The sequence below is a fragment of the Pseudorasbora parva genome, chromosome 3, assembly GCF_024679245.1.
Source record: "Pseudorasbora parva isolate DD20220531a chromosome 3, ASM2467924v1, whole genome shotgun sequence".
Classification (NCBI taxonomy): Eukaryota; Metazoa; Chordata; class Actinopteri; order Cypriniformes; family Gobionidae; genus Pseudorasbora; species Pseudorasbora parva.
In genome coordinates this window covers 55,850,809-55,872,941 of record NC_090174.1, presented here as the reverse complement: position 1 = coordinate 55,872,941, position 22,133 = coordinate 55,850,809, and the positions used below count along the sequence as shown (strand labels likewise).

General features: G+C 36.8%; 1 protein-coding gene across 5 annotated transcripts in view; it reads right to left on the bottom strand.

Annotated features, from left to right (window-relative positions):
* Positions 1–21,825, bottom strand: part of gak (cyclin G associated kinase) — a 47,104-nt gene extending 25,279 nt beyond the window's left edge. For 3 of the 5 annotated variants that reach the window (XM_067439534.1, XM_067439535.1, XM_067439537.1), the window contains exons 1-12: positions 21,472–21,825; positions 13,818–13,879; positions 13,257–13,316; positions 12,932–13,046; positions 11,452–11,594; positions 10,771–10,896; positions 9,256–9,345; positions 8,906–9,041; positions 8,674–8,786; positions 7,597–7,647; positions 5,959–6,034; positions 2,200–2,320 (exon numbers count right to left, since the gene is read on the bottom strand). In XM_067439534.1, the coding sequence (XP_067295635.1) occupies positions 2,200–2,320; positions 5,959–6,034; positions 7,597–7,647; positions 8,674–8,786; positions 8,906–9,041; positions 9,256–9,345; positions 10,771–10,896; positions 11,452–11,594; positions 12,932–13,046; positions 13,257–13,316; positions 13,818–13,879; positions 21,472–21,616 (1,238 nt within the window). In that variant the 5' untranslated portion in view covers positions 21,617–21,825. The remainder of the gene's footprint in view (positions 1–2,199; positions 2,321–5,958; positions 6,035–7,596; positions 7,648–8,673; positions 8,787–8,905; positions 9,042–9,255; positions 9,346–10,770; positions 10,897–11,451; positions 11,595–12,931; positions 13,047–13,256; positions 13,317–13,817; positions 13,880–21,471) is intronic. The other 2 variants (XM_067439536.1, XM_067439538.1) reach the window with 1 other exon arrangement.
* Between the last annotated feature and the right edge of the window lie 308 nt (positions 21,826–22,133).

The following is a 22,133-nucleotide window of genomic DNA, read 5'->3' as shown; positions in this document are numbered from 1 at the left end:
CACGCGGTTAACGCAAACACAGACACAAAGGTGTTGTCCCATAGTTACCTGGAGCTGAAAGGGGTTGGTGATTTGGGACCGAGAAATGTGATTCAGGAACAAAATGAACAAAAGACAATGAACAAAAATAAATTAAAGCAAATTGGGCCAACTGAGGAGAAAATAAACAGGACAGACTTGTGGGGACGATGGGGGTGATTATTAAACATGATTAATAAACGCAAACGGATTATGGAGGGGAATTTATGATCTGGTAGATCGGTGTGTGTCAAACAAAACCCTGATTGAGTTTACCAAGAGATTAACATCCAGTCACTACAATTAGACAGATCAAATTTACCTTCTGATGATCAAATCAACATGGACTCAGAATTGACCCATTTACTTGTATGAATGTCCTTCGTTTTTGAGTAGGACGCATAAGCACATGTTATTCTACAGAAAAATTATCAAAAGCAGAGCATTAAAAAGAAAAAAATCATACAAATTGATGGTTTGTAAAATAGGATATCAGGGATTACATGTTTATTGTGCAGGAATAATTGTGCAGCACGTAATCAAATAAGGTAGAATCTGATGAAACAACATTTTTATTTTGTTGTTAACGTTAACAAACACTTTAGTTTAGGGTCCAATTGTCACTATTAACTAGTTTTTTTTATTAGCATGCATTTTTCTAGGATATTGGCTGTTTATTAGTGACCATATTCAACATCCCCTAATCCTGCCCAAAACCAAAATTTAACTACCTTACTAACTGGTAATAAGTTATGAATCGTAAGAGATTTTCAAAATGTGAGAGATAAAAACAAACAAACAACAACTATAGATTTAATTATAGTTTTGTTCCTATAGTGCAGGGGTGACTAAACACTGTCCGGCAGAGTTTAGCTCCAACCAGCTCTAAAACAGCGGTCTGAAAGTTTCTAGTATGCCTATTTAGAACTTGATTAGCTGGTTCAGGTGAGTTTAATTGGAGTTGGAGCTAAACTCTGCAAGACATCGGCCCTTCAGGACCGAGTTTGGAGACCCCTGCTATAGTGGGAGGAGTGCCAAGATGTGAACAAGACAGCACAACGCACACTAACACACTGTATTCACAAACAACAGTCCTGACTGTAAACAGGATATTTAGCAAAATCATCTGGACTGCCTTTTACAGGGGGAAAAAAAAGATAAAAAGTTTAGATGACGTCTCAGAGATAATTAAGCTTCCGTCCGCTCACTTTCTGATCGGATATCGTTTTGTTCCACGCGATCTATAGAGTGCCTGCACGTTTGTCCTCAGGCGTTTCCCCAACACAACAGGATTTCTGATCGCAAATATTCAACATGTTGGATATTTACTATACGAGATTGGTGCGGCCCGACATTCTTCGAGCAGATTAAATCACAAACACAGGAAACACCCCACAGAAAAAAAGATAATATAATCTGTAGAACCATCAATATAATCCTAGATTTCTCCGAAGGGGAGAAGTGGGCCCACAATCATCCTTATTATCTTGTAGTGTGTAGGAGCCTTAACTGAAATAAGTGGAAGTTTTAAACATAAACTTATAAAATATTATTTCAGTTTTAAAAGTATTAGAATTACAAAAATGACAATAAAAATGTCAAGACAACAAAATTGCTCTCAAAAAAAAAAGCTCTCAGATTTAATACAAAAGATTGTCATTTGTTTTCCGAAGATGAATGATAGTATTATGGGTTTGCAAGGACATGAGGGTGAGTAATTATCTTCTCTTTTGTTATAAAGTTACTCGTCCTCCATCTTAATTTATTTTTTGTTCCCATCCCAATGCATTCGCTCTGTGAATGATACGTGTAATGCTACTGCACAATTTGTCCAAAGGAATCTTTCCATTTTCAAACATGAAAAAAAGAGCCTCTGAATCTATTTATATCATGAATAGAGCACAGACTATAGAAAACATGCTTAAAGTTAGCAGCAGGTGGCATTGCTTGTGAACTAGAATAGATTATGTGATATCAGATAAACCGCCAGAAGATTACTAGTACTCTCTACACCACTACAACCTCTTCCTTCATTAGGCTAAATCTGTCAATGGCTCAGCGTAAAGTGATGCATCATAGCGAAACCAAGGCATGCAAAAACATACTCGAGCAAGGCGTGTGTACATGTTAATGGGCGGCAGCCGCAGGGGTGTTTTACTGCAGTATGAATGAGTCGCTCACCTGGCCACCGACTGGATGACTTTGGATGAAGTGTCTTTGATGTTGGTGAGGAATCTTTCAGTTCCTCCTTTTAGAATATCCAGGAAGCCTCCACCCATGGCTGGGTCTGTTTCATACACACCTGGAGATACAAACACCAACATTTTTTAAAATACAAAAGGTATTAGTGCACAGTTAAATCAGATTTTAAACCATGCAAACTGAGCTTTGCATGGGTGTCTGATGCTGTCTTCCAGTTTAGGTAGGTTGCCTTTAACCAGAAAAAGCTGCATAGTTGTAATGCTATGCAAAACCAAATAACTAGCATTCACTGTCCGTTTCAAAAAAAAAAAAAAAAACACTGTTTGGTTTTAAAAAGTGAATGATCGGATTATTATTGCAGTAATTGTTATGTTTCTAGTATGTTATGTTTGGTAACATTTCCTCTAATCCTAACTGATGGAGTATGTAGCTTTTCATTTCTTAAACAACCATGTAAGGAAGACAAATCATGGCCATATTCCAAGATGACAATGTCAAGATTCATCAGCTCAAATGATTAAAGAATGGTTGTGTGGGAGCATGAAAAATTAGCCTGGATGCCAGCCGAATCTAGCCCTGCCCACAACATTTTTAGGCCGGGCAGTTCGGTCTGGCCTCGCTCCATAAAGGAGTAATTATCTCCGAACAGAAACTGTTCAGACCAATGAAATCATCAGGGCGGGCTTTAGACGATGACGGACAGATGATCAACAGTAACGTAATCATCACGTCATCAAAGGGGCTTGGATTATATTTGCTCGAATCCTAAACGGAGAGCTTGTTTGTATATGCATTCATATATAATCATTCATGTATAATCATTCATGTATAATCATGTTGGGTAAGTACTCTGTGTATCATCAAATTATTTTATTTTTTTACAACACCGGCAAAGATCGTTTATTTCAGCGTGCGTGCAGACAGGGTTGCCAAGTTTTTACAACAAAACCCGGCAACTACTAGACCTAAACAATAGCTTCTCGGGGGGTTCTCCGGGAAAAAAAATTGTGTTTGGGGGTCAAATGTGTTATTTTGGCAAGGTTGCCTGCTAAAATTCGCACTCATGGGTCTATATATCACACAGTAGTCGCGGACATAGAAAACAGCCCGCGGAAAAAAACGCCGACTTGGCAACACAGTGCAGTTGAACTCTGTTGACGTCGCGTCGTTGCTCTGATTGGTTGTAGGTTTATCCAATTGATGTCTTTCCTGGTTCGGTTGAAACATGCACCATAATCACAGCCCAATGGAGCAGTTTCAGACTCATATTCTGACTAGAATTGAGTATGACCATGTCAAGCTAATGAAAACTTATTTTTCACAGTTGAATTGGCTCCTCTGAGTCCAGACCTTAAATTAAATGAAAGGCTTTTGGATGTGCTGGAGGAGATTTTTCAGAGTACTGGACTCTTGCATGGCCAACACAAGATATTGACCAAACATTTAAGTAAATAACATCACAACATTAATTACCATCACAAGTTGCATAATTTTTGGTCAAGATCTTTATGAACAAACAACATTTCTTAATCCAAGTTAATGTTAATTTCAACAATAACTAAAATTAACATACAATGAACAGTTTTAGTTCATTAGTTTTTTTACTAACAATAACAAACCAAAACGTTGTAAACTACACTAGTCTCCGAAGATTACAGAGGCTATTTAGATGTAGAAGTCTTAGCAAAAACAGCCTGTTTAATTATCTGTGGTGCCACAAACCTTGCTTAACATTACAAGTGGATTGAAGGTGAAAAAGGAAACGCTACAAATATGACCCTTTTAATGGGCTAAAACTGAGACAGGATCACATGTGCGGTTACGTGAGTAGTATTATCGGTTTCTGATTGTATTCAGTCAGAAAATTAGAGTAAACTCAGCAGATGGTGGCTACAGGTCAATCCTCTTACAGCATGGAGAGAGAAACCATCCGTTGGGGTAAATATGGGGGCAGGGGTGTGTATGAGGCATTATCAGTTTGTGTACAGTATTATGGCAGCATGAAGGTAAGTGGAGGGTTACACTTCTGAAACATTTTGGATGAAATATAATGTCCAGGATTTTTTTTTGAAAATTAAGTTGGTTCTTACTGATGCATCCATCCACTGCTGTTCAAGTCACATCCTGAAGGATGAAACACGTCTCGGATCCCTATTAAGTCTAGTGGTGTGAGCAGGCATGAGCGAATGTCTTTATGTACAATAAATTCAATGCATTTGCGTGTGTGTGAGAATTTCTGTAAGGTGAAAAGCCACGCTGATGAACTCATAGGTGTCATGAAGAGATCATTCAAACGGTGTGTGTGTGGTTTAAAAAAAAAACTATAATAACATGACTGATGGAGCTGTATCCGGTAAAAGCTTCAATAACCTTTGATATGAATCTATCACAAACAAAGTACTTCTCATTGCCACAAAAGCTGGTGGGTCTAAAGCCAGAAATCATTGTTTACACTACTTAGCAAGTTCCTGAACACATTAATGTGTGGTATTAAGAGCTTTTTAGCAGTTTAACAAAGTGTTCAATTTAAAATACAGCTGTGCCGGATATTACTTGTCTATATTATTATACACTGCATGTTATAATTTGTAGAGGTTAATAGTTTTACTCTACACAAGCACTCACAAAGAGTAAGCTTTACAGGTGATGAAATATTTCACAGAAGAGTATATGTATACTAATTAAACCAAACCAAAAACATTAAAAAAAATAACTAATCAAACAACCAACAGGATTAACTAATGAAACAACCCTTAACATAAACATTACCTAAAAATGTATAACGTGTAACTACAAACATAACTAACAGAAAACATTAACAGCAAAAAATACCTAACAAACCAACTAATAATTAGTAACAATAACAATCACTAAAACATTGTAACAAAAATAACAAACAAAACAAAGGCCAAGCAACAATAAAAAAAAACTAACTATAAACAAGAACCAACCGAAAAATAAACATTAATAAAATAATGACGGACTAAAAAACTATCAAAAAGAACTAACAAAAATGAATAACCAAACAACAACTAATAATTATTGAGAATAACAATATCTGATATATTAACAAAAACTAAAAATAACAAACAAAACAAAAACCAAGCAACAATAAGAAAACTAACTACAAAAAATAACCAACCAATTAAAACATTACTAGAAAAATAACAAACACAAATTAATAACCAAACAGTTACTAAAGTTAACTAAAAAAAGTCAAAACAACGTTAATAAACTAAAGAATAACTAACCAATTAATCCACAGTAACTAATAATAACAATAACTAACAAATATAAAACTAAAAACAACCAACAATAACCAATGATAACTCAAACAATCATTAAAAAGTGACCTAAAAAAGTAAATAAAAAACAAACAAGCATTAACAAACAAAATAATAACTAACAAGAATAATTATAACCAAGTTAACATATATAAAATAAATATACCAACTAAAATAATGAACTAACTATATGCATGTTAAAGAACTGAAAATGTAAAGCGCCATCACAAAAAAGAGAAACTTGCCACATGTAATGCATCTAAACACCGGAGGTCAGTGCATCAACAGATCGTACGACAGGATAAGATCGAACAGCACAGTCTGTGAAATCACTCCAGAGAACAGATCACATCAGTTACACACAGGGAATGACATCTGAATGAGGAGGACGCAGCCACATGTCAAATCTACATAAACCTAGAAAAAAAGAAGAGGAGTTGAACGCAGAACTCACCGGCGTTGTTGATGTTGTTGATCTGAGAAGGAAGCTGCGCGCTGTTGTTCCCGAAACCTCCGTTCTGCTCCAGGAGCTGTAGGGATTCATAGCCGTCATACACAGACTTCAGACAGTAGTAAGAACTTAACAGACTCATCTGGACAACAGTCCGATGCACACACACATCAGGAGAAAAGCAGGAACCCAGACTCCAGAATATTTATGGATCTGAACGCTAGTCAGTGATTGCAGAACATCAGGATGACTCTGTCTCTCTCTCTCTCTGCTTGGCTGTTGGTGGTAATCACTTTAATCCAGAGAGAAACCCCTTCTTAACCCAGATCAGATGCATCTAAAGCCGCCCTCTCCACCATGTGTGCACATAGGACCATAACACTGACTTCTGTAAGCAAACACTCATTCAAATGCTGTATGGACGCTCTTAACTAGATCATACGCATGCATCATTATTAATCCACAGCCCAATCCTTTTCTTGTCCACCCACTTGTTTACCAGTCCTGTTTCTGTCTTATGTAGTGAGATCAGTGGCCATTAGGTCAGAGAGAAAAAGAGGGATGAGAATGCTCCTTTGTCTCCAGGAGGTCATGGAGGGAGGAAAGGAAAGAAGGACAGAACTCGAAAGGAAGAGAGTGGCGGCGTCTCTAAATGGCCCTTCAGAGAGTTGCGATCAGTATGTGAGACTCTGCCCGTCTCAGCATGTGTGTGTGCGCGCATGTCGGAGTGTGAAAGAATGAGAGGTCTGTTTCAAATAAAGCACCAAAAGAGCCTCATTCAACCAACCGAACCCGTCTGGTGATCAAACAGAAGCTCGGAAGGAGAGTTTACTAAAATCAAGATGAATTGACAGTGGCTTTTTCAATAGCTCATGCTGATATATTGAGTCCAGAGGGCGATTTTTGATTTCACATATATACACACACATACTACTTGCAATAACTGAATGACTGCAAATTATTCGTATATTTTAAATGTACACAGAATATTAAATGTTTGTAATGGAGTTAGATGTAATATGATTAATCGCATACAAAATAAAAGTTTGTGTTTACATAATGTGTGCGCACATACACATTTGGACACACACATATTTAAGAAATATTTTCATGTATATACCGTATATAAATATCAATATGTTATATATAAATAAAAAACCCTCATATATACATAATAAACAGTGACAGTACACACATTATGTAAAAAAACTTTTATTTTGGATGCGATTAATCGTTTGACAGCACTACATATATATGTATAACTGACATAAGCTTACATCTTGAGGCCTGTTTTACACCTGGCCACTTCATGCGTTTTCTCTGATCGGATAGCTATGCGATCGTGAAAAGACCAGGTGTAAACCCCCTCAGAGACGCTTTCGAGACGGACTCAAACCACTTCAGGAGGTTGTGAATGAATGAAAGTGTAAATTCATCTGGTTGTTGAAATCACATGTGAAATATTTACGAATATGTAAATATTTATTCCTCTCAAAAATGTAAAAGAAATAAACGCGTGAGAGCATGTTATAGGCTATATAACATGCTGTAGCCAATTATGACAAACTGCCGCAAATGAATGCTGCAGACGCTCAACACACAATAGTCTTCATTAAAAGTAGTGAGACTAAATGATCTTACCAGTGTTGATGCCGCTCTCTCTCCTATTGCGGTCTTTGATCTTGAAATTAGCTGATGATAAATAAAATACAGCTCATATCTGTTGCTTTCGTCGATGTGAACTCCATTAAATTTGCATATAGCACGGGAATTGAAGATCGGATTTATATTCGTATGGCCAAGTGTAAATAGAACCGTTTTAACAAATCATCTGATCAGTAAAAACGCAAGAAGGTCCCCATCATACACCTGGCACAATGCGAGTTTCAGCCTGACAGAGTAAAGATTTTCATGTCCAGCACCACACTGTTTAAATAGCAAATGCACTCGCGCCCATCTTGGGTGTGCCGGTCTGAAAACCAAGTGTGTTCAGGCGCATTGTTGGTGTGTTGCTATTTTAGGGCAACGGAAAATGACTGCACCATTGACCAACAAACACCTGGTCAATAGCACACTGTTATTTAAAGGGTGTGTTAGTAATATGAGCCTATATGCAGGTGCACAACTGCGCCTACACTGCTCATTACACACACAGGGACGCGCAGCAGCACACAAACATTTTAAATTTTAAAAATAAAAGGAATCCTCTCAAAAGCGCTTAGTCTTTCCACTCGCAAATTCCGACATGTAAATAGCGTACCCGGCATGATGCGAGCACAACTGGCTTTTAAAGGGAATAGGAGATGAGACTGCTAGGTTTATTGCACGTTATGCCTAAAACACACCCATGACTCATTGAGACACTAGGTACAACTCTTTTAGACCATGCATCTAGAGCAGAGCGTTTTTTTTTCATTGTTAAACTAGCACAAGAGGACCTGCACCATGGACTTCAGTCCATGTGCTCAGATCGTTAAAATAGGGCCCTTGGTTAATCTGCAAAGTGGATACAGTTATCGGCTGATCTCAGAATGACTAAATACTGACAGATTAATCAATCTAGCTAAATTATAATAACTGTGTCGGCTTGGCAGATTAACAGAACAGGTGATTTGATTTTTAAAAAGCCATTTTGGTTGACCATTATAAACTCCTGCATCACATATTTAGCAACCTATGAATGACTAGTAAAGACTTGATCTAAGAGACCTTCAGTACCTCAGTAATGGGAGATTTGGGGTTGACGTTCCTGGCTGCAGCGATCTCCTGCAGTTGGTTAACAAGCTCACCGATGGACAATCGCTCCTCTGGATTGATTTTCAACATAGATCCTGGAACAAACACACAAGGCTTTTTTTTCATGCAATTGCATTCACGACCAAAATGACTGTATGAAGTAGGAAAGAGTTCGGGAAGAGGGAATGCAGTTAGCTGCCTGTGGGATACTTACGGATGAGTTGATGAAAAACTGTGTACTTGGTGTCATTTTGTGGAATGTTGTATTTGCCGTTTACTATCTGGAGTTTGGCTCCCTCTTCAAACGGGTGCTGCTTAAAACAAAGCAGGTACAGGATGCAGCCCAGAGCCTATAGGGAACAAAGACTCTTTAAAAACACAACTTACAATAACTGCAGAGAAATAAAAAAAAAAGAGAGTGTGTTACACTGTGTTACAAACCTTTGTAATCTTTTATTAAAACTTTGCATCAACTTGTTTTGTCTCTAAATCATCTTTCCTTTTCAGACTTCTTATTTTTCCAACCATTCAGTCCTAACTGTTCTTACTCATGAACTAACTCACCCATATGTCTTGTTTCTCATTTATTGGGTAGTTGGAATACAGGTCAATCATCTCTGGTGTCCTGTACGCTGGAGTCGTGTTTCTAGTGATCTGAGAGACACAGAGAACAGAGAATAAAAAATAAAAATAAAAGAGAAATGATTTATGTTTAAGTGGCCTTTGTGTTAAAAGATCAATATTTTTTAGGATTCTTTGAGGAATAAAAAGTTCAGCATGTATTTGAATTATTATTTAAAAGCATTTTTTGTAACATTAAAGGTGCACTATGCAACTTTCCGTCCACTAGAGGTCGCCTATTCAAAACAAATGCGTAGTTTGATGACGCAAAGTTTGAGCGCAGCATCTTGGGACATGTGGTCTTCACCTCACAGCCGGTGGAAAATAGGACATGGGGAGAAATCATGTTCATGGATGCGGTTATTAACGTTACTGTAGTGTGAAGCAGAGCAGGACCGAGTGTTGTGGAGCTGAGCACGGCTGCTGGAGCGATTGTTACACAAATACCCGCCTCGCGAACACCGGGACTTTTATTATGACGGGACGGGACACATTCGCCGGGCGCCCGCACCATTTCCGCTCTTCCGGTTATGATTATGAGGTAATGCAGCTCTGTTTATCATATTAGATACATTTAGGCGTGTTGAAAATGATGTTATGACGTTACTCCGTGCGTTCTGCTAAGAGTAAAGAGCTCCTGCCAAGTAAAACCCGAGGGTAGCGCAGATATTAGGCAATTGACAGGTGATTTCCTCAGACGCTATGCTGAAACGTCCCGGTCCTTAGTTAAAATAGCAATTTTCTCACAAATTACAAATAGTTGGAAACATTTGGGATATTGCAAGTACTCAACTGAAAAAAATATTTAACACCAGCCTAGCGGTTTTGGGATATTTTACTGCAAAAATACTACATAGTGCACCTTTAATGTTTTTATTGCAAATAAATTAAAGCATCCATGTGGAATCAAATTATTAAATTCTTATATTCCACTACAGAACACAACATCTATGTACTGTGCATATAAAAAACTAAACAACAAAACACTACAGAAAAAAAAGCTTGCAAAATGCTAAAAATGGGTCCTCATTGGGTTCTTACAAAAATGCACAATGCAAAGTAGCAAAAAAATTGAAGAAGCAAAAAAAGACATTCATGTGTAGAGAAATGGCAGGTTTTATGCACTGCGTGGGTTTCAATTTATTACCAATAACTGATTTAAGAGGAGCAGAAACCAAACAAACTAATTTAATCAACAAAACAATTAAATCAGTAGAGGCTTCCACGGGAAATAGCCAGAGATTTTAATACAATCACCGCAAAATATTTCTCTCTGGCCACATAATGTTATCATTTCCACAATTATTGTGACAATCCATAAATCACAGTCTATAGCAAAATGAACCAACCAGAGGACAAGGATGTCATGAACGATGTTAAACTGGTACTAATATTTATATAGCATAAAGCTGGATGGGTTCATGGCGATGATGATGATTCATGTTTTGCATTTCTTACCTCATCTTCCACCATAGATCTCTTATGAGCAGACCAACTGTAGTCTGGGTAATGTGCCACGGTAGTGGCGCTGCCAAAGTCACACAGCTTCATGGTGCCCTGGTGACTGATCAACAAGTTCTCGATCTACAGAGAAGAAATAATTATCAAACAATTTACTTAATCATTTGGCACAGCTCAAAAGAGAATACACATTGTTTTGCATACTATTAAAGCAATGTGTCACCAATATATATACAAAAAACTATCGTAGTATTCATTGTACTGCATAATGCTTATTTAGATTTAAACATTTTATTTAAATTAAATTTACAAAAATTATTATAAATCAACAAAAAAATCTGTAATAAAAATCAACTCCAGAGAATATATGAATGGCAAAAAATATACAAATAAATAAATAATTAATGTAATTAAAAATATTATTATTATTATAAAATTAAAATGTACTTATTAACTGAAATTGTCATTAAAATAAAGTTACAATTTTCTAATACAAAACACTTCTAGATTTTAGCGTCAAAATATGTTTCGAAGCAATTCACCCCAATGCTTTAATAAGTCTTATTATAAATAACCTAATAAATAAACACGTCTTTGTTCATATCTCACTTTGATGTTCTGTAAATAAATCATTATTCAAGGATTCAGCCTGCAGTCTGAAAGAGGGAGGAGCCTCACCTTCAAGTCACGATGTATGATTGGTGGAGACTGTTTGTGCATGTGCTGCACAGCACGGCATGACTGGTAAAAGATCTTCAGCACTGTGTCACATGACATGGGTCCTTTCTGCTCCACCTTCTTCACAAAATCAACCAGCTGGCCTGCAGGAAACAGAGGGTGGAGGTCAACGTTTACACAGGAAACCAATGCCAGTGCCAGAAAGTCAGAAGGAGAGAGTGGAATGTGTTAAGTCAGTCAAGAGTTTCCCTTTCGCGTTTATAAAAACTGAAGATACATGAGTTTAGATGCAAATCAGTGATCATCCAGTAACTAAAACCAAACTCTGTTAAAGTCAGTTAAATCATGATTAATGCCATGATCTCTTTACATTAACATTTATTTATATTTTCCACATTTAACAGGAGCTTTAAAAAAACAACTTACAAAAGAGGAACAAAAGCATTTATCAAAGAACCAACAATATTTGTAACGCCAGGTTTATTAGACAACTAGATTAGGAAGCAAGCAAGAGAATAGAAGAAATGGAGAGAAAAGTTATTTTAAAAAGCTTTTAAAAATACTGCAATTTATATAAAATGTATATTATGTTCCAATTTGTATATTTAAAAAAAATACTTGTGATATTTTTTTTAGTGGACTCTAGGCTCATTCTTCCCACTTGTCGCATTACAATTGGGTAGCGCCCCTTTTTTATATTAATCATAATTACCTTGCATGTTGAACGTTCTCTTAATTTGTATATGCAGGTTCTGCATCAATATAAAGATTGACAGTGACTATAAGCTTGATATTTGCAAAATATTTTAATCTGAACATTGTTTCCAACAAGCATAAAATTAAATGAAAACATTACCAAAATAATATTATTTAGGCTAGTGTATATATATATATATATTTCATGCTTGTCACGTGACACCTCAGCCACAATATCGCTGTATGACAGATGTATGGCTTTTATGTAGGATCACTTTTATTTCCTTTTTTTATTCAAAATATTCACAAGCTTGTTGGCTCACATTTATATTTGAATAGATTGTTATTGCCACTTCCATAGACATCAGTGTGTATTTTACAAACTATAAATGTATTATGCTGATACTTATTTGCATTTAAATGTCTAAAACCTAAAACAAAGCTTATATGCTCTGAGCCAGCCAAAGCGCAAAAGCACATTTGAATTTAGCAGTTAATCATGTGATGCACTGACGGTTCTAATCACACCGGTGTGATCGTACGCAGCAAAGGGCTAACAGAGTACATGTGCAGGCTAGGCTTGCTACGATAGTCTGTGTTTCCAGTGTTACCGGTGTTCAGACTCAACCCCCTTTTGCAGTTTGATATCTGCAAATAACAATTACATTTTCTTAAAGTGTGACTTGAATTTGATACATCAATTCATTTGCCATTAAGGTGGTTTATAGGTGCATATTACTAACACACCCTTTAACGAGATGTGTATGTGATGATGTGTTCATACCTCTACAGAGCTCTGTGAGGATGAGGAACTCAGCCTGGCCCGTGTCCGACTCTTCTTTACTGATGGACGCAGCGGAGCAGAACTGAACGACGTTGGGGTGACCAGAGAGCTTTTTCTACACAGTGAATATGGAGAAGCACAGTGTTTAGAAAGGTCTTGATTTACTGGGTAATGCTCTTTTTTTACAAACTGGTGAAAGAAAAATGCAAGAGATGCTTTAGCCAGCAACATCTTCATCTAACTAGGCATGAAAAAGCTGTGCCTAGTTAGGACATTGTGTAATAAATGTAGTCAATTTGTTTAAACAAAGCTGTTTAGTTATTACCATAAAGCAGACTTCCTGAATGATGGCCTTGTTCTTTTCCTCTTCATTGGAGAGAAGTCTCTGCACACAAACATACAAACTAGTAAATAAACCACAACTTCTTTTTAAAATATTTTTAATTTCTTCTTATTTTAATATAAATATTTTGCTTTAATTAATTTTATAGTAATGATAGTACTAACTTATTTCAGTTAGTTGCCAAGAGAACATTTCTAATTTAGGTTTAAGTTTTTTAAGTTTAATTCTAATATTTATTTTATTTCATCATTTCAATTACCAAAGATTTTTTATTGATTTAAAAAAGTACCGGTAATAATACCATTAAAAGTAATAGTCTAAGTTTATAATAACAACACTGTTATATGATCGTTAATAGCAACAAAAAAAAAATGCTTAAGTAAAGATTTTTAAAAATATATATTTTACAGGGGGATAAATATTGGTAAATATTCATTCACTGCTATATTGAACTTCTTTAGCACATATAATGGCAGTCATTTTTGAGGTTATCTGAAACAATCTGAACGTTAACATATTTTACGTGTGACGAGGTCATCATACCTTGAGCGCATAGTCCTTACTGCTGCCCAAATCCTGCGCTTCATACACAAACGCAAAGCCACCTATAAAGAAAGGGAACATTGCATCAATGTTTATTTTAGGTTCACTGTGATGACACCAATCTGAATTTTATGCTGACTTGGAATTGCACAAACAGGACACGAGACAGAGAGCTGATTTCCGAAAAGACAAGTAGACTACTCTACACAATCAGCCGGCACATGAGTCAGTAATTAATGACACATTATAAAACCCTCAACAGATGAATGAGTCAGTATTCCAGAGTACATTTGCAACATTCACAAAGAAAAGAAAAGAAAAAAAGTCTCCCTTCAGCAATCATTATTCAACAAACAGACACACAAGGAATTAACTCATCACGACTACAGCTACGACAACACAACATTTATGAACCACTGATAGGATCTTTATCTTATTGCACAGCATTCATTTAAAAACATCTAGCTAACTGAAATGATATGGCAGAAATTTAAAAACTAAATAGAACTGATTTTTAAAAGTACATAATCTTAAAAAAATAAATAACATGGAATGTTTCAAAAGTAAATTTCAAATGTGCCATTTACCAATAGACCCAATATTGAATTACTGAAAAGTATGAATAAGTAAAAGTTAAGATTTTAATAAATAAATCTACCTCAGTTTTGTTCTGTTCAGCTGTTTGGGAAGTGTTTATGTTTTGACAATAAAGGATACTTTAATACCACAGTCAACTGTCTGTTTTCTACATCTTTCACTCAGGAGCAAAAATATGCCTTTAAACTTTAAAGAAATAAATATTTTACATTTATCGTGATATTTAACGATATCGACTGATATGGAAAATTATATTGTGATCATTTTTTGGGCCATATCGCCCAGCCCTTTGTATATCAAATCGAAACAGCTTCTGAAGTGAGAAAAGATGTAAGATGGAGCTTGGCCCTCGCGCCATAGCACATAACAGGTAGAGAAGATTGCGAGAACATGAATTTAAAAAAATAATGAAGTGCACAGATAAATATTTTATAATAAATACTAAAATAGTACATAAATAAGAATGATCAATTTTGATTTCATGGCGAGTTTAAAAATGCAAGTAATTTAAAAGATGGAACAATATACACTATATTGCCAGAAGTATTGGGACACCCCTCTAAATCATTGAATTCAGGTGTGTCAATCATTTCCATGGCCACAGTTGTATAAAATCACGCACCTTGGCATGCAATGCTTCTACAAACATTTGTGAACGAATGGGTCGCTCTCAGGAGCTCAGTGAAGTCAAGTGTGGAAATGCGATAGGATGCCATTTGTGAAATTTCCTCACTACTAAATATTCCATGTTCAACTGTTAGTGGTATTATAACAAAGTGGAAGCAATTGGGAACAACAGCCACTTAAAAGCCCCAATCGCACGGGACTAGTATTATCTGGGGACCTCTGGTGATTTGTAATAATTGCAGAGAATGTCTGTGATCTTAATCCCATGCGAATCGGCCATGTCTCTAATTTGTAAAGTAAAAATTCCCCCTTAAATGACCTACCATATTTCGCCGAACACTGAGGTCCTGTGATAATAGTAGTCCCGTCCGAATCGACATCTCTGTGATTTCGACAGGATTAGGCGGATCGTATATAATTTTGGCAAGCTTTTTTTTTCTTCCTGTGAGCATTTCTATCTTTATCTTTCACGAAGAATAAATTCTGCATTCAAAATGCGCACCGTTACGAATTCCTGTGCAGCCGCGCCCGCACGGATTATACTTTCACTTTAGAATGAGTATCAATTTGGGAGTAATCTGATTGAATGGTGTGTTTAATACTAACATCAATACTGTTCTTAATGAAAAACAGAACAGAACAGTACAGTACAATGACAAGCTTGTTTAAATAGGTGCTTTTACATTTAGTTTTGAAACTGAATCTTCCGCCGTAGCCTATATATATTCAGCTTCTCACTCGTGATAAATGAAATCTGACTCCTGCCGCTGGTCTGAGCTCAGTTCATGGCGTCTGTTCGCTAACTGAACGAAATTATGTTTATTTATTACTATAAAATAATCAAAACGATATTGATACCTGTTTATGATTTCATACAGCTATATCTATAACGAAGTCTTGACATCATATCCGGGAGAAGTCAGTAAATTCAAGTAAAATCACAGGCTTTGCTTATCCCGTGCGAATGTGCCACGCAAAACTCAGATGTGAGAGGGTGTTTTCTAAATCACAGAGGTCCCTAGATAATACTAATTCCGTGCGAATAGTGCTTTAGCCAAAAGTGTTAGGCCACGTAAAATCACGGAGCGGGGTCCAATTGGGTGTACAGTGTGCAGAAGTCGCAAACTTTCTGCAGGGTCAATAGCTACAGACCTCCAAACTTTGTGTGGCCTTCAGATTAGGTCAAGATCAGTGTGTAGAGAGCTTTATGGAATGGGTTTCCATGGCCTAGCAGCTCTTCCAAGCCTTACATCTCCAAGTGCAATGCAAAGTGTTGGATGCAGTGGTGGAAAGCAAGTGGAAAGTTTGGTGGAAAGGGGATTATGGTGTGGGGTTGTTTTTCAGGGGTAGTTCCAGTTCCAGTGAAAGGAACTCTTAATGCTTCAGCATACCAATACATTTTGGGCAATTTCATACTCCCAGCTTTGTGGTAACAGTTTGGGGAAGGCCCCTTCCAGTTCCAACATGACTGCACACCAGTGCACAAAGCGTCGGTCCATAAAGACATGGATGAGGGAGTTTTGGTGTGGAGGAACTGGACTGACCTGCACAGGGTCCTGACCTCAACCCGATAGAACACCTTTGGGATGAATTAGAGTGGAGACTGCGAGCCAGACCTAATACATATGATCATATCGTATATAATATATAATGTATCATGCTTGCTCTGTATCATGCTTGAAGAAAAAGCTGGTCTCTATTTGGACTTTGAATATTGACAAGTTTGATTATGGTTATTGTTTGCACTTAATATCTATGATCAATTTGTGGGAAGGAGTTCAATCAGGAGGTCAAAAGAAGCTCATGTGCAGGTCTAAGGTCTGAAGAGACAATCATACAGGAGAGAAGCCAGTCAGTTGAGCTTTTGGCAAAACCTTTACAGTGCTTGTTGTCTTTTACTGCATATGATAATTCATAGAAAGAAAGTTGAACTGAAATGACATTCATTACAAGATGAGAAAAACATTTTAAATGCACCTCCAAACTATTTTTCTATGCATTTCATCATTGAAGATTTCTTAAAAATACCATGTAAAAATCTTGTCTCGTTCTCGTGAGACAGGTGGCTCGTCACACCCCTAATAAATATATACATTTGTTTATATAGCTTAAAAATGACTAGCTAAAATATACATATTAATGAAAGATTACAAAGACAAATTTTTTTTATCTTTGTAAAAGAATACACTGATGACCAGTAACATGTATTAAGAAAGTAAAAATGATCTCAGTTAGGCTAATCTATGTGCGAAGATATAAAAATAAGAAACATCTTTCAAGAATGTTTCTGTTCCGCCACAAACATTTTAATAGAAATATCTGAGAATATACCTCTGATTATTAAAATGAACATTATATGTAACAAATAAAATATTGAAAGTAAGGTTCCATAAGCAGATGTTGACTGACTGTATTAGGTCAACTAATCACAGGTGTGTATGTCTTTAGATGAACAAAAGTGACAATGGCAGGTATTTATGGACACTTGTGAAACAATCCTCAAGCGACCAAAACGACCTGTAACCATGGCAATGGGTAAATGAATACCAGTGGAGGCCTGAGTCAGGCTCCACGAATCAAAAGAAGCTTTCGAGCTTCACGTTACACTGCACTGACATTCACACGCATTACAAAATTGCAAAGAACAGTGCAAAACGCAGTAACAGAAGAAGAGCTTATAGGTATGAAGTTTACTGAGCCCAAACATTTCAAGAACGCCTTTTCTGAAATCAATTTCTCATCAACATTACAGCCCAGAAATGTCATATACAAAGAACTTACAAAGAATTTACAACTATTATGTAAACAATACTGAGACAGATACTTTGTCATTTAAATTATGCTTTCATCCAAAACAACTTGCAACGCACTCATTACAATGACAGGAACCTGGCGTTAATGAATATAGTTCACCACTTGCAGTGTTCAAACTTCCAACTTTCTGGTTACCGGCCTAGACCTGTAACCACTATACCTCACCACCACCATGTAAATCATTCCCGTTTACCCAGAATGCCCTCTGTTTCCATTCAAGGCCTGTTTATGTCAACACACTTGAGCCAGTTATATGAGAGGAGTTATGGACATACACTGATTTTACTGCCATAATCCAACAGATTTCAAAAGGCCTGAGCAAAATACACAATTTATGAATAAACAACTTGTATATATCAAGGGCACAATCATTTTATGAAATGTGACAGTAAAGACATTTATTATGTTACAAAAGACTTCTATGTCAAATAAATGTGGTTCTTTTGAACTTTATATTCACAACTGTTTTCAGCATTGATAATAATTAGAAATGTTTCTTGAGCAGCAAATCAGCATATTAGAATGATTTCTGAAGGACCATGTGACTGAAGACTGCAGTAATGATGCTGACAATTCAGTATTTTAAATAGTAGTATATGAAATATCAGAACAGTTTTACTCTATTATATCAAATAAATGCAGCCTTGGTGAGCATAAGAGACTTCTTTCAGAAACAAAAACAATTTAAAATTCATACACACTATAGACTGACATTATTAGAAAGTTACTGGAAAATTTTTGGCAATATGAAAATATCACCAGATGACTTAAATAGCTCTATTTGGAAACAAATACTAATAGAAAAGTTTGCATAGGAAATCATAAACAAATTGCAAGCATAGAGAAATACAATAGAACAACGATCCCTGAAAAACATAACGCACTGTTTAATTAATGTGTAAGTCTAACAGTATTCCGGTACAGAAATTGAATAATTAAATGAAAAATAACACTACATAGTACTCACTGCATAAATTAAATATAATTAGTCTTTGTTAAAGGTGCACTATGCAACTTTCCGTCCACTGGAGGGCACCTATTCTAAACAAAGGGGTAGTTTGATGACGCCAAGTTTGAGCGCAGCATCTTGGGACATGTGGTCTTCACCTCACAGCCAGTGGAAAATAGGACTCAGGCAGAAATCATGTTCATGAATGCGGTTATTAACGTTACTGTAGTGTGAAGCAGAGCAGGACCGAGTGTTGTGGAGCTGAGCACGGCTGCTTGAGTGATTGTTATGCCAACACACGGCTCGCGAGTACCGGGACTTTTATTATGTCGGGACGGAACACAGTCGCCGGGCGCGCGCACTATTTCTGCTTTTCCGGTCATTGGTATGAGGTGATGCAGCTCTTTTTATCATATTAGATACATTTAAGTGCATGTTTAAAATGATGTTATGACGTTACTCTGTGCGTATGCTCAGCGGCTGCTGTGACACTCGTTCACACTGCTAAGAGAAAAGCGCTTCTGCAGAATAAAACAGAAACTCAGGGTAACGCAGATATGACGCCACTGACAGGCGACTCCCTCAGATGTCCCGGCTCCTTGGTTAAAATAGCAATTTTCTCACAATTTACAAATAGTTGGAAACATTTGCGATATTGTAAGAACTCAACTGAACAAAATATATAACACCGGCCTGGTGTCTTTTGGATATTTTACTGCAAAAATACTACATATTGCACATTTAAAGCTACTAGGGATGCGCGGTATACCGGTACTGGAAAAATACCGGTATATATTTTATTTAAAACGGTACGATATCATGATTTGGCACATTTCGGTATATGCTGCTTTTCCGAAGTTCACCGCTAGATGGCAGCGCGCTACCCAAACTGACCCGAAACAACCGGCAAATGTGACAACAATATAGACGAACAAAAAGCAGTTGAATCTCACTCAAGATGCCCAAAACGAATTAATAAAGAGAGGAGTAGAAGTGAAATTTGTAATGACTTTGCTTATAAAACTGATGAAGAACCATCAAACCTAGCCAAGAAGCATCTGTCACTATCCTGACTTTAAGACTTCTTAAGAGATCGACAGGTCAGTGAATCATTCAAACCATCTCATTTAGACATTTATTTTCTTTTTTACACTGATCAACGCACACACATAGCCTAATATAAGATCGAATATCACAATCTCCAGCGTTCGTTTCAACCAATGACATTTAGATCTCATTATATTTGCACGCGTACTATTGCACTATTTACATTCGCGTTAGACACAACCGCCTGTGTTTATGTGAATACTCACTAAAGACGGACATTTGTACATAATTCTGTGTATTTGACTGTTTAAGGAAACTTAATGTGTAATGTGCGAGCGTGACTAAGTGACAGGCGTGTGTGTGTGTGTTGTATGAGCTCATATCTCCTGTAACTGTTATTACAAAATGCTATAAAATCTCTTGCGTGTTCAAATGATTTCCGTTCTCCATCCCGAGACGAGCGTGAAATGTTGAATCGGATTATGCAGATTGCTTTAGTGTAGTGCGATGTCTTTTGAAACCAGAAGCAATTTGCTAATTTTGGGAGATTTTTGCTGAAATTATTTCTCACAAGAAAGTTTTCAAATGACTGATTTGATGTGATAAGCTTTGCTGATTAATTAACTAATAAAAATTTGTGGTATTTTCCCACTTTATAAACTCAAAACTTGCATAATTGTTCTCATTTGCGTGCAATATACCCGCGCTAATATCAGACCTTGTGGTATCGATTTAATATCGGTACTTCGGTATTAGATTGTGGTACCGTACCGAAGCCAAAATTGTGGTATCGAGCCATCCCTAAAAGCTACAAACGTTATTGTCTCTTTGTATTCTGATGTTTCATTAATGCCACACTGCAGCAGGAATATAAGGCTGCTGTCACTTTAAATCCAAATGCACGGTCAGTATCATGATAGGGCCCCTCAATAGTTTACATTCACATAAGCCACGAACAACTGTGTTTATGACATTGCAAGGATACTCACTGAGATTGCCATTTAAAAATAATTTTGCATGTAGCCTATGTGTACATTCAAGAAACAAATAGACACAAATTCTTATAAAATGTGACATATGACACACACACATTACTTTATAGAAATAAGTGCCGAATTACTATGACTATGATATAAATTTGTGAAATTCAGTACCATTCCAATGTTCCATAGCACTAAATGCTCCTATTATAGTACTTTTTTAAAGGGATGAGAGAGACCACTAATAAAACATACCATTTACCGAGACTTACGGACTATCAATTTATGAACTATTATTTAAGTGGCAATTTATATAGATATGCTATTGAATGACTATATCCATATATCTGAATGCCTCAATAACATACAGATGAGCATATGAAATATCGGGGTTCATGTCAGGTGTATCAGAGTCAAGTGACTTGCTAACAACTTAGCCAGCTAGTTTTAGTCCACTGTCATTACACTAAATTCCTAAATACACACATATACACTTAAGTCAGTATTTGTAAATGTGAATAATAATATATCACTGCCATTCTACAGTTAAATTCAAAGCTATTTTAAATAAAATACATGTTTGTAGCATAATCACAGGTTAGCATGACTAGCCTGATGCTATTTTGAATGAAGCTTTTACCTTCCGCAATGACTCGTTTGATCCGGATCTTCAGCTCTCCGAGCTCCACCACCTGCCCGACGAAGTCGTTCTGATCCCGGCTTGCGGCGCCGATGGATCCGCCAGGCCCGGCCAGGAAATCGAGCGCTGACTGGAACAGGGACATTTTGTCCCTCTTTTTCCTGTTGCGCCTGTTAACCGGAACCGGCACCGGATGGGAAAACAAGGGCACTAACTCAACTAGTGGCGTACCTAATTAACGATGCGTTAATTTAGATCTGAAACTCTCTATTCGAGTATGAAAACATCTCGGAGTACTGGTTCCGATCGACCTGCTCTCGTTCAGCGTTATTTCCGCAAGGTGCTGACGTGGGCTGTGACGTCACGCACACGAGATTCTTTCAAACTCTCCTCTTGTTTGGCAGGTCTGTCCGTCTGTCATTTATCTGATAAAAGATGTTTAGAAGGTGCACTGTACTCTATTCATCCATCAAAGTTTACTGACGTACAAACCTAAAATGTTTAGAATAAGTCTACAATACTGTGGTAATACCACAGTCAGTGATGCATCATTGAAATTCATAGTATTTACATGGTAGAGTGACTGGAAAGCTCTTCCCAGAATAATCCCATACTCCCATAGTAGGCTACAAGTAGCACACCATACCCCAAACATACTTTTT